At 33.6% G+C, this 12,043-nt stretch overlaps 1 protein-coding gene across 4 annotated transcripts; it reads left to right on the top strand.

The window, feature by feature from the left end:
- The first annotated feature begins 2,542 nt into the window (after positions 1–2,542).
- Positions 2,543–7,999, top strand: LOC126733286 (ubiquitin carboxyl-terminal hydrolase 27). 4 transcript variants are annotated; one of them, XM_050436518.1, is made up of 11 exons: positions 2,543–2,655; positions 2,879–3,196; positions 3,665–3,791; positions 4,337–4,437; positions 4,520–4,747; positions 5,186–5,254; positions 5,403–5,531; positions 5,730–5,867; positions 6,502–6,564; positions 6,714–7,055; positions 7,296–7,999. In XM_050436518.1, the coding sequence occupies exons 2-11, from the start codon at positions 2,918–2,920 to the stop codon at positions 7,545–7,547; spliced, it is 1,728 nt and encodes a 575-aa protein (XP_050292475.1). In that variant the 5' UTR covers positions 2,543–2,655; positions 2,879–2,917; the 3' UTR covers positions 7,548–7,999. The 4 variants fall into 4 exon arrangements, with proteins under 4 accessions (XP_050292475.1, XP_050292474.1, XP_050292477.1 ...); XM_050436517.1 differs by having other exon boundaries at positions 5,403–5,540; XM_050436520.1 differs by lacking the exon at positions 2,879–3,196 and having other exon boundaries at positions 2,567–2,655; positions 5,403–5,540.
- Positions 8,000–12,043: the final 4,044 nt, after the last annotated feature.

Here is a 12,043-nt window from a genome sequence, read left to right as displayed (position 1 = left end):
AAAAAAATAATATTTCAACATGTGTTTATATATATATATGTTAATATTTAATTTCAAATATAGTATTGAATTATCTTTTTCAGTTTACATCAATCCATGGTCGCAGGTCCAAAGTCCTAATTCCTACATAAATTGTGCTAGTCAATTCCAAGTAGTAATATTTTGTTGCTTGTAAAAGTCAGTACGAAACTTTGCTTCACGGCATGTATGACAAACTCTACTTTGCAAATTCCTGTTTTGGACTCTGGAATCAAAAGCCTCCTTCAGCTCACATTCACAGTATTTACTCGCACAGTCTCAGAAAAATTCTTTTTCTACCAAAAAAAAAAAAAAATCCTTTGAACTTATCTAAGAATTTTAAATAAGCTCAAACATTGCGACAAAAAAGGGGACCAACTTAAGCATGCAATCTAGTTTAATAATAAACATGAGCTCAGTTCATGTTCAAAATATAATTAGATGAACAACTTTGAATTTTTAATATTTGTCTTGATATGACAAATGTGTTTGTTGTATCTTTTCAAATAATTTTTGTTGCTTATTCCTTAAACTCTCGAGTTCAAGGTATTTTGGATTTTGGTCTCTTTGTCATCTCATTTCCCTTCAAATAGGTTTGTAAACAGGTAAAGTCAAACTAAGTATTAAAAGTTCAGAAGTGTTCAATTAATTTTATTTTGAATTCAAGCAAGCTCATACTTATCTTTAAATTATATTATATGTTTAAACTTGATTCATTTTTTTTTGTCGAATAAGCTTGAACTTATTGATGAGTTACTTGATTAACTTATTTATTCTCATATATAGTAAACACTATGAATAAAGGGTCCGTTTGGATATAGCTGAAAACTAAAAACTGAAAACTGAAACTGAAAAACACTGTAGTAAAATAATTTTTAAATGTGTGAATAGTATCGTGGGACCCATTTTTAATGAAAAAGTTACTGAAAAGTGAAATTTGTGGGTTCATGAACAGTACACGATGTGCACTAATTGGCTGAAAAAAGTTAGAAAAGTCAAACTTTGCAGCTACTGTTCATTGGACAGTGCATGAACAGTAGCCGCAAGTCTTAAATACGCATAAAAAAAAAAAGAAAAAAAAAGGAAAAACACAGACGCAGACGCGCTAGTTTTCAGCCCAATCCAAATTAAGCCAAAATTTGTTATCCATTCACAAATTTATGTTAATTTTTAGTAACTAAATTACAGTTAATTTTTTTTGATTAGTTAAATAGATAGAATGATTTTTGTTTATGAAATATTAAAATTATATTCACAAACCTTATATGGTTAAAATATATATAATTCTACAAAATTAATCACTTATTTATTTATAAATTAAAAATTATAATTTGATATCTAATGAACTTATTTACAAATTTACATAATCTAATTTCAAATACATATAAGCATTTTTTTTAAACATATGTACACCTATTATATAATATTATATATACTTTAATTGAGTCTTGTACTCATAAGCAACACTTAACTACAAGTTGTAAAGCACACAACCAAACTTCCTCTTAAGAATTGAGTTCATTTTCTTTTTTTAAAGTACTTAAACTCAAGCTTGATTATAAATAGATTCAAAATAATCTTCACCAATCCATTGTCCATTGTCCAACGATCAAATTTGTCTACCTATATTTTATTTAGAGTAATGATAGTTATATATTTTTTGTTAACACTTATTTAATATACACTATCATATGACTAAAAATCTCATTTCACATTTTTAATTAAAAATCGTGAAATTGTATTCAATTTCACAATTTTAACCAAAATCGTATTTTTAAAACATAATATGAAAACATCAAAAGGCAATACGCACGAAGTGTGTAATAATATTTTACCTTGGAGAAGCCGCCTGTAGGTTGGATCAAGCTTAACACAGACGGTTCGGTGGATGGGAGTAGTGGGTTAGCTTGTTGTGGAGGAGTCATCAGAGATGCTGAGGGACAGTGGATTAGAGGTTTTAGCAAGAGAATTGGCGCCACAAACAGCTTTGCAGCTGAACTTTGGGGGCTGAGGGAAGGGCTTTTGATGTGTAGAAACATTAATAGTTCAGGCATTGTCATTGAAGTAGATGCTGCATCCATTGTGACTGTTCTGGAAAACTCTAGCTATGCGAACAACATTATCTCCCCCATTTTGGATGATTGCAGATCGTTGATCTCCCACATGTAGCAGACTTGTATTAGGCATTGTTTCCGCCAAACTAATCGTTGCGCTGATAGTTTAGCTAGATTGGGTTTCAGTCAATCTTCTGATTTTTCCTTTTTTGATAGTCCGCCTTTGGACATGATTGATGTGTTTGAGGATGACCTCAATGAGGTGTATATAGATAGGTTATGCCCTGCCCCTTTTGTTTTGTCCTAGTTTTTTTAATGAATCGCCGTTTACCAAAAAAAAAAAAATAAAAATAAAAATTTTTACCTTTTATTTACATGGTCTCAATTTTCCCCCCTCGTTTGGTTGAGTAAAAAATTACTGGGCCAAAAATTTTTGGGCCCAACAGGCCCAAATTTCAGCAACATTCTTTGACATTCCAAGAAATGCATGTGAAATGCACGTGATCAATCTGCGCGCAGAGAGAGAGTGCCAGCTTGTACGGAAAAATCTTCCGAGGGTTTTGCAAAAGAATCCATGAACTAAGTACTCTTCTACTCATTCTATTAGATTACTTATCTGGGTTTTTTTTTTTTTTTTTTTTGGATTTGTAATTCTGTGTTTTTATTTTTATTTTTATTTGACTTTGTAAACTTAAAGTTCTGTATTTCTCATTCTTAAATTGCAACTCTTTTTAAGTTTTTTTTTTTTTTTTTTTTTTGTTGTTGGTGTGCTCTCTGATTCTTTGTGTTTATACATTTTGTTACAGATTGAAATACAAATATACTGACATATTGGTTCAAATAGAATGAAAATTGAAGGAGGCATAAGCCTAAAGACAATACTAAGTAATCTCAGACATGGGTTTAGGACTTTGTCTCATATGAACTGGGTTTCAGCTTCTGGGTTTCACTTGGCTGGTCTTTTGGGTGTTGTTGGTTTGGTTTTGGCTATAAGAGATGGTAAAGTTGGCAACTTGACCAGCTTACCTTGGTTTTCTGAGAGATCCAGTGGTTCAGAGAAGAATTGGTTGGTACCAGGGTTGCGAAATCTTGGTAATAATTGTTTTCTCAATGTAATTTTACAGGTATGATTACTTTCGAGTTAATGTGTTTCTTTTGTTTGGGCAAAAAAAAAAAGAGAGACTGTTATACAGTACCTTAGGTTCACCAATTGAAATAAACTAGATGGTTGTATTGACCAATGCAGCAAAAACAATGTTATCTTTTCCAAGGATTATTAAATTTAACTTTGTAGTTTATTAGTTAATGCAATCACATGACTAATTTCAACTGAATTCAATTGAGGAACTTAAGGTGCAACACCTAAAGAGCTGTACTTTTAATTTCTGTTTGGGGGGAAAAAGGGGAAAAAAAGGAAGAGATACTTATTGTAATTGGACTTCTAATTTGGTTATAAAAAAATGGGAATTTATAGTTAATTTTTTTCTTTCTTAGTAACCAAACTGAATATAATTTTACTTTTATCTATTTGAGGACCTAAAATGGAGATATCTTCTTCTTGTTCGGTAACTAAAATTTGGAGAATTTGTCAGGCTCTGGCTAGCTGTTTATACTTTCAACCTTTTCTTCAAAAGGTTATAGAGGAATGTGAATTATCCATGGATGAGGAACAGGTTGCAAACTTGCCGCTTACAGCTGCTTTGGCTGCTTTATTAGAAGGTAAATTTAAGATATTGTGTATTATTTGAATTGTGTTTAAAGTGTTCATTAGGTAAAGATTGGCATGTACTTCAATCTTATGTTGTACCGCTTTGTTTAATGAACATAAAGCAATTTAGTCGTTTGCAATTTGTGTTCCCAATTAAATAAATTTTAGTTGAATTGCCTTTACAGTGAAACTCTGCAATTTATGCATCAAATTACATTGAACTTTTAAATTTTTTAGCTTTTTGATTAAAATGTACCCAGCATTACTGCATTTTGATTCTTTAAAAGAATATAAAAATCTACTGATTAAAAGGTTCCTAGTTATCTTGGATTTCCTGGATTACATTAACCTGGACAGTTGCCACTTTATGACGACAACAATTATATTTTCTTCTCTCCCAACTTTGTTTTCGTAATTTTTGCAACTGTTTCTGAAAATTTTCAGGGATGAATCTATCAGTTCCAGACTTATGATTTGTTAATGAAAGTTGTACAGTTCTGTGAACAAAATTTACTTGGTGGGTCTAATCTAACTAGTGAACGGTCCATATCTGCAGAGTTATGTGAAGTTGGTGGGGGAAGAGTGGTATTGAGTCCACGGAGACTAATGCTAGCTATGTCTCATCACATTCCAAATTTTAATCTGACTGCCCAGCAGGTGCGGTGGTTCCCTTTGAATGCTTTAACAGCTTGAGCTCTTTATGATCCAGAGCCTAATTTTCAATTTCATGTCCGTGTAGGATGCAGCAGAAGCGTTCCTTCATCTTTTGTCCTCTTTAAGAGAGGAGTTTTCAGATTGTTATCTTCCAAATCAATGTTCTTTAGTTGATGTTTTTGCTTCTAGTTGTAGGATTCTCATTCCAAAGAGGGAGGATCGGAGTGAGCAGGAAAGATGGCAGAAGCACTTCCTTGGACCATTTGATGGAATCCTTGGTAGCATCTTAACTTGTCAAAGCTGTTCATCTCAGGTTCATGTGGCCTTCACAAAGAACAACTCTAATTGAAATGCTTTAATTTTTAAAGGCTTATTTGATTCACATGTCTGTCTCAGTTTTGCATGCATAAGCTATGTTTGGTATGCATCCAAATTATATAACTCTGTTTATTGTTTTGTCATTTGTGTGTTCATGAAATAGAACTATGCGATGCATTTTCACTATCCCATCCATCTTGAATTTTACTTAATTTGTTCCTTAATTCAACCAGTTAGGTTTGTCTTTGGTTTGGGAGAGCTAATAGGAGCAAATTTCTTACAATAGCATTCTTTTTTTTTTTGCACATAAACTTTCCAAGCAACTATTTTAGTCTTGTACATCTCCTCTCTCCTTTTTCTCTCTTCTCATTTGCCAAATTGTCAGTTGTCCCTTTGTGTCTGTGTTGTTTATTTTTCTTTACTGATTTTGCAGATCTCAATGAGTTTTGAATCTTTTCATAGCTTGCCTCTGTCACCGGTGCTCGATAATGGTTCCACCATTGTATGTTAAGTGAAGATTTTACTATTTAACATTGTGTATGTTTAAGCCCATTACTTGGATTTCTATCCTCCTGGTCATTTTTTTCTACAATGGTGGTGCTACTTTTTATGACTGTTCTTTCACTTTTCTTGTTTCCATGAAACACTAGATGGTTGGATGTACTTTGGAGGATTGCCTGAAGCAGTTCATTGTTGCCGAGCACGTTGAAAATTACCACTGCAGCAACTGTTGGCATATTGCTGGAATAAAGTATTTGTCCTCAGTAGAGGCAAATGAGGTAATCAATGTGAGCAGTCTATTTATACCCCAATCATAAAAGTTTAACTTTCAGGTCTGTTTTACCTCATGCAAGAAATGAAGTGGCTTCTTTATGTTGGTCCAAGTGTGGATCTTGAAATTTTTTTGACTTTTTAACTTGAAGCAATTGACCTCTATTTATGTTTAACTTTGTGGTTTTTGCGCATTTTTTTTTCAGATGGAGATTGAAAAACTTAGGAGATGTAGTGAGCAAGAAACCTGTGACTGCCGAAGACTTCTCCGTCTTAAAACACTACCATGGTCAAATAAGTTTTCATATACGCTAAAGCAACTAAGTCTTGCTCGTTGTCCAAAGGTACGCATTCTGATCCCTTTTTTTAGTAATGTAACCTAAGACACTTCTCATCTGTCAACTTGACATGGAAAGATATTGTAGAGGTGGAACAAAAACTGGGAGTGGCTTACTGTTTAGGTGGTTGCTATGAGACTGTAGGATCAGTCTGGCTGGAAGTCATTACACCTATCACGGACTGGATTTTCATACATTCTTTAGATAAAATCCTTGCTCCACACAGATTGAGCAATGTGTCTGCCTGCTAACATGTGCATGGGTAGACTACTTTGCAAGATCTATAAGGGAGGGGAGGACTTTGAAAACCAGGGTGAGGATGGACCTCTTTTTAGACATTAAAAAAAAATAAAATAGCAGCTGGAACTTCCTTATGACAATTAATAAAAGGAAAAAAGAAATAGAGAGAGAAAAGATTCTGTTGGAACCAGGCATAACCTAATGGTCCTAATCCATGAAACCCTGCATTAAAGTACACCAAAAGGCTGAATCCATATCTCTAGAAAAGCCTAAATTCTATCCCCATAATTTTTTTCTTTTCAATTTTGGGTACTACACCCAAGTTATTATCTATAAAAATGGGTTTTGCTTTTAGTATTTGAACTTTAGCACACTCGTCAATATGATCTTATACTTGCAGATTCTATGCATTCATCTAAAACGTGTATCAATAAATATGTTTGGAGAGCCAGTCAAACTTCAGGTAATTGAATTTCCTTTCTTTTGTTATACTTGATCCCTTAATATTTTCTGAATCTTTTTTCTCTCTATTTCTTTTTCACTACACTTTTGAATAAGTAGCACAGAAATGTTCCTTGCAAAGAAATTAAAACTTCTTGCTGATGATTGTAGGGCCATATTTCTTTTCCATTGAACGTAGACCTGCTACCTTTTATTACAAGGGGGGTTGGAATAAATAGCTGGGGAGAAAATTTGCAAAGAAAGCAAGTGAAGCTACAATATGAGAAACCAAAACCTCTTTCCAATCATTTCAATATGCAATTTGATACAAGAAAACTGAATTACATCTATGGGCTGATGGGAGAGGATGTACATTCAAATGAATTTTCTTCAGATGAATCTGAACGCATGGTAAAATTACATGCTGTTAAGGGAGAATCCAATATGGCCCAAACTGAAGGATGCTCAAAATCCATGTCTGCAATCATGCATATGCAATGTGATGATGACAAGGTAGGTTGAGGTTTGCTAATACTGGTATGTATGGGCTTAATATAGAATCTTCTAGAGTTATTTTTGTGCAATTGACAACAATTTACTTGGCATTCCAAAACCTGTTAAACCAATGGTAGACATTGGTGGCATATTTTTGCTTTCGATTGATGAATTTCAACCTATCAAGTTCAGTACTTGTCCAAAAAGAAAAAAACCCTTCAAGGTCCAGTCCTTTTTAAAGCACATGTATTGGTGCAGGTGACTGTCCCCCCAGAAAGTTGTTTATACCGACTTGTTTCTGTTGTGGAGCACTTTGGAAAAGCTGGTAGTGGGCATTATACTGTTTACAGAAGTGTGAGAGCTGATTCATATAAAGAAGTTCCTGATGAGCAATTTGAGCCTGCTTCCATGAGTTGGTTTTGTATTTCAGATTCTGAAGTGCATAGGGTCTCAGAAAAAGATGTTCTTGATGCAGAGGCTAGCTTGCTCTTCTATGAGAAAATTGACTAAGGCTGAAAAATTACACACTATATCTATTTGTTGTGAAACTTTCATTTTATATCAGAAAGGCCAAGTGCTGCTGCTTTGATAACGAGTCCATAGAAGGCCCTTCAATCTACCAGAGGTTGTGCCATGAGGCATTTGCAACTTGGAGAGGCCTGGAAAGTTGAAGGTTCAAGTAGAAAATTCCATACAAAAAAGAGAGAATAAAAAAGTAGAAGATTCCTAACTGGAAGAACGAGTATAAAGCCTTGTTATTATTTATTGTTGCTGCTGGTACATCCTTCTTAGCACAAGGAGTATAAAGCAGTACCCTAAATATTTTCTTTTTTTTTTGTAGTGTAAGTTGTACATTTGATCCACTGTACCCTTTGGATGCCATGTTACAAGTGTGCTATAATGTTTTTGACAAAAGAAAACTTACCTTCAAACCCATAAATTTTTTCTTGATTCATAAGTCACACTGTATCCAGTAGGTCTTAATTGCTCGTTTTGTTCCCCCACGCCCCTAAAGTATGTTTGAATAATGCTAGGGATGTAACAATAGCTTACGTGACTTGTTGTGACTAGAGCAGTATCACTTTCACTTGAGTCTGCTCTATTATACACTAATCACATGTAGGAGTGGTGAGAAAAGTTGTCCCTAGACTTGTTGCTGTTGAATTGATGCCATATCCCACCGCTCTTATTATAATCTACCTTTGAACCGGAGTGACCAGGTGTTCCCAGGAAGCTGTGTTTCAGATTGGTCAGTGGCGTCAAAATTCAATTTATTGAATAGCCACTTCTGTCTGAGAATACATGAAAGTGTAAAAGCGATCAGTTTTTTACAGGCCCAAATACTGCTCCATTTTATTTTTGCTGCCCAGAAAAAACAGGCAGAGATGAAGTCAAGGAGTTTCTTAAATATATAAGCTTTTTGCTATTTCTCTAGCCACATTTTTCATTTCAGAGACATTGACTGAATTTCAGCATCTAGGGATGACGATGAGTGAACCCAGTAGTGTCTAAAACTTGATTTGAATCTTAATTTGGATTTGATGCTCTCCAGTTAAACACAACCTGACACCATTTCGCTTTTAATTGTCTTTGTCCAAACTCATTTTAACCTTTGATAATCGAATACCTAAACAAGTATGTTTACAGTAAAAATCATATCATATGTATAGTTTTTATACAAAACCATCTGTGGCATAAAAAAACTTGAACCTAATTAAGATTAACTCCATCTATTCCATCATTTATAGACCCTTTTCATTAGTGACCAGCCAGGTTAGGTGACCCATTAAACCAACCCAGCTTGCAATTATCTTAGCACATCAGGTGAAACAAAGACTAACGATTAATGTGACTGTGAAACCGTTTTGTTACAATTCACATGATTATAATTAGAAACTAGCAGAAAATTATTGTATCGTAGTGCACAACATCTTGAAATGCTGAATATGATCAAAGCAGCATCAATGTGCTACTGCATGAAAAAATCAGAGTGTACACACGCATAAAATTATGTTGACACAGCATTTTATTTGGAAGATATATCGAAGTCAAGAAGTTTCTTGATGACGTTAGAAAAAGGATTGAATATTTTTAAAACAAACTTTGTTTTAGGTAGGTAAGTAAGTTATATCTAAAACAGGCTGAAGAAAGTTTTCAGAGAATCAAAGTTGATTTTCTTGTTTTGTTAATAGAAATATTTTGGAATCGAAACCAAGGTTTTTTTTTTTTTTTTTTTTCCGAGAAACTGAAACCAAGGTGTTTGGTTTGTGACTTTGCTGTGATCATTTTCATTACTCAGTTTCACCATCACAGACACATATAATTAAAATAATATGCATTACCCGACAAAATTTCATATGATAAGCTTCCATATAAGTAACTGTGCATATATAGCATTGTTATGAGCTGAATTTCCAAATAAGGTAAGAAAAGAGACAAGCTTTTCAAAGCTAAGGAATAGAAAATTAAAAAATTTCTAAAATCTTCAATCATATTTTAAAGGGATATCATTTAATAACCGAAGTCAATTTACAAAATTCTATTTAAATAGTCCTAAACATAGGAAGAATATCTAAAAAATAATCTTACTTGATATATATATCTTGTCACTCTAGTTAGGGATGCATTCATATTCATGTGAAAGCACTGAAAGCAACCTGGTTTTCAAATAATAAAAAAATGGAAATAATATATATATATATATATATATTTAATTTTACTATATAACAGACTGCTAGAAGGAATTTAATTTCTAGCCTTATGACTACTGTTATGGTGTTTGGCTTGAGTCCTTTGCAAAGATGCATCCATCCTATTGGCTGTGTAGTAAGTTTTGCAGAAAGCTTGATTACTTGTTTAGAGATTCCTTCAATGTAGATTGCTTATATATTGCAGTTTGCAATAGGTTTATGATAGGTTGAGGAATTAGTGTTTGGTTCTCTTGTTTCTAGGGTTTTAAAAGAAGCTTTGAAATTTTAATTTGTGCTGTTTCTTGTTCAAAAAGAAACAATTATAAGATAATTATATTATACATCCACTTAGTTATTGATAAACCCTTATACAAACTAACACATCTGTGCAGCATGTTACAGTCAGCTTTTCTATATAAAACTTTCCATAACCCTAGTTTGCAAAAGATCCAAAGATAATATATATGTAGTACCAGATCTATTTCCCGCTTACATTTTTACATGACCAATTTTTTTCTTCCCCAATCACATTTCTGCAATATATATATCAAGCTACATATGCGCTCAAACTAGCTATACTAGGAACATTAATAACTAAACCACTGCTTGTTTAACAAAATTTGCATTTTAGTTATGTATTGGAGGCTTCCTTCTTGCTGGAGTGTAATCAACATCAACTTCCGGAATCCTCTCTTCTTTAGGTGATGATGGACCATCATGGCTCATCTGGGATCCTTTACTTACCACTCGCAAATTGCGTGCTGCTATCAAATTAAGAAGCAAAAAACCCACAAAAAAAAATTAAGAACCATGTATTTTAGTTTCATTGTTGTTGAAATATAGTCATGTAGGTTATGGAGAAGAAATTAGTTACCTCTAGTTGTGGTAGAGAAAAGGCAAAGAATGATGAAGGCCACAAGAATAAGGCGTTTGCATGGTACTGCAGCCATCTTAGAATCTCTCTCTTTTTTTGTTGAACAATTCAATTTATCTCTATGCTTAGAGCTTCTTCATTTTACTCTCTTATATAGACAAAAACTAGTACTTATAATTACCTAGACACTCTTGGACGAGTTGCGTATTGGGAATTTGTACGTGACTAATATGGTCTAACAAATTTCACATCAATGTCTCCTTTTGTCTAGCATGAAATAGCAAGAAAAGGATAGCAAGGTGTTTAAAAAACAGGTTTCAATCAAAGACAAGAAATACAAGGGTTGTGTGTATATCAACCAGTTAGAGGGCTCTGACTTTGTCTCCCATTGAAAGGTGCTTATTTTGTTTTTTATTTCCTTTTTCTTGTATTAGTAGATGATTGGGGCTAAAAAGCACTCCTTAGAATTAACTCTCATGTCATTTAGCTAGGATTGGGGTGGGGTTCAGGGTTTGGTCATGTTTCTTCCATCAAGACTCAAGTGGCTTTATATTAATATGATCATGCTTTCATTAACTGGCTTAGGTTCATAGTACAGATTATGATTAATTTAGTATATACTTCTAAACCCAAATTTCAAATTTGAATAGAGTAAGAATTGACTAAATGTTTTTACTTTATGTGACCAACATTAGAACATCCTAGAATCAGACTCTCTAAAGATAATAGAGGTGAGATCGCCTACCGATCATCTATTAATTCTAAATTCCATAGAAGTAGGAGATTTGTACACTGGGTATAACTCGGACCCAAATTAGAGCATAACATTGCCTTTGTATTTTTTTAGTAGTAAAGAACATCAAATGCTAGAATTGAGGCTGATACCTAGCTATAAGTTTAGTTAGTCATGAAGTCTGTATATATTCTCTTGCTTTATGTCTCTTCTCATGTTTAGATGATTTGAGAAATAAGGACTTGGGAACAGCTTGCTTGGCATACCAAATCAGTGGGCCTCACTAAATACCTATTCTCTAGCCTAACCAAAGCAGTATTCATAACCCAGTACTGACAATCACATGGCAATTTTCCCTCCTAGCATAACCTGGCAAATGTATGCGTTATGAATCTAGTAAGGCAGTGTTATACATACATGACCTATCCAGAGAAGATATGCAATGTTGTGCGGCCACAATTTGCTTTGTATTCTTTGATATAATTATATTGTTTATTAAAGAATTTAATCAATCTGGTTCAGTAGTTAATCATCCAACAAACAATGCATTAATGAATGGAAGGAGAAAACCCAACACAGGTGGGGCTACAATCATTTTCAGATAAGGCCATCAACATTGTTATGTAATGTTGTGTACAAAAATGATCACGTGATTGCACCAAGGATCATCTGCTTAGTGGGCCTGCTTTGTCCCTGAATTGCAAATAGA

This window comes from Quercus robur, chromosome 6, assembly GCF_932294415.1.
Source record: "Quercus robur chromosome 6, dhQueRobu3.1, whole genome shotgun sequence".
Taxonomy (NCBI): domain Eukaryota; kingdom Viridiplantae; phylum Streptophyta; class Magnoliopsida; order Fagales; family Fagaceae; genus Quercus; species Quercus robur.
This window is presented reverse-complemented; position numbering and strand designations above follow the sequence as displayed.

Excerpts from the sequence above, each read along its gene's own strand:
- LOC126733286 (XM_050436517.1), top strand. The coding sequence starts at position 2,918 with ATGAAAATTGAAGGAGGCATAAGCCTAAAGACAATACTAAGTAATCTC. Across the intron at positions 5,255-5,402 it reads TCGATAATGGTTCCACCATT|ATGGTTGGATGTACTTTGGA; the intron begins GTATGTTAAGTG and ends ATGAAACACTAG. Across the intron at positions 5,868-6,501 it reads GTCTTGCTCGTTGTCCAAAG|ATTCTATGCATTCATCTAAA; the intron begins GTACGCATTCTG and ends TTATACTTGCAG.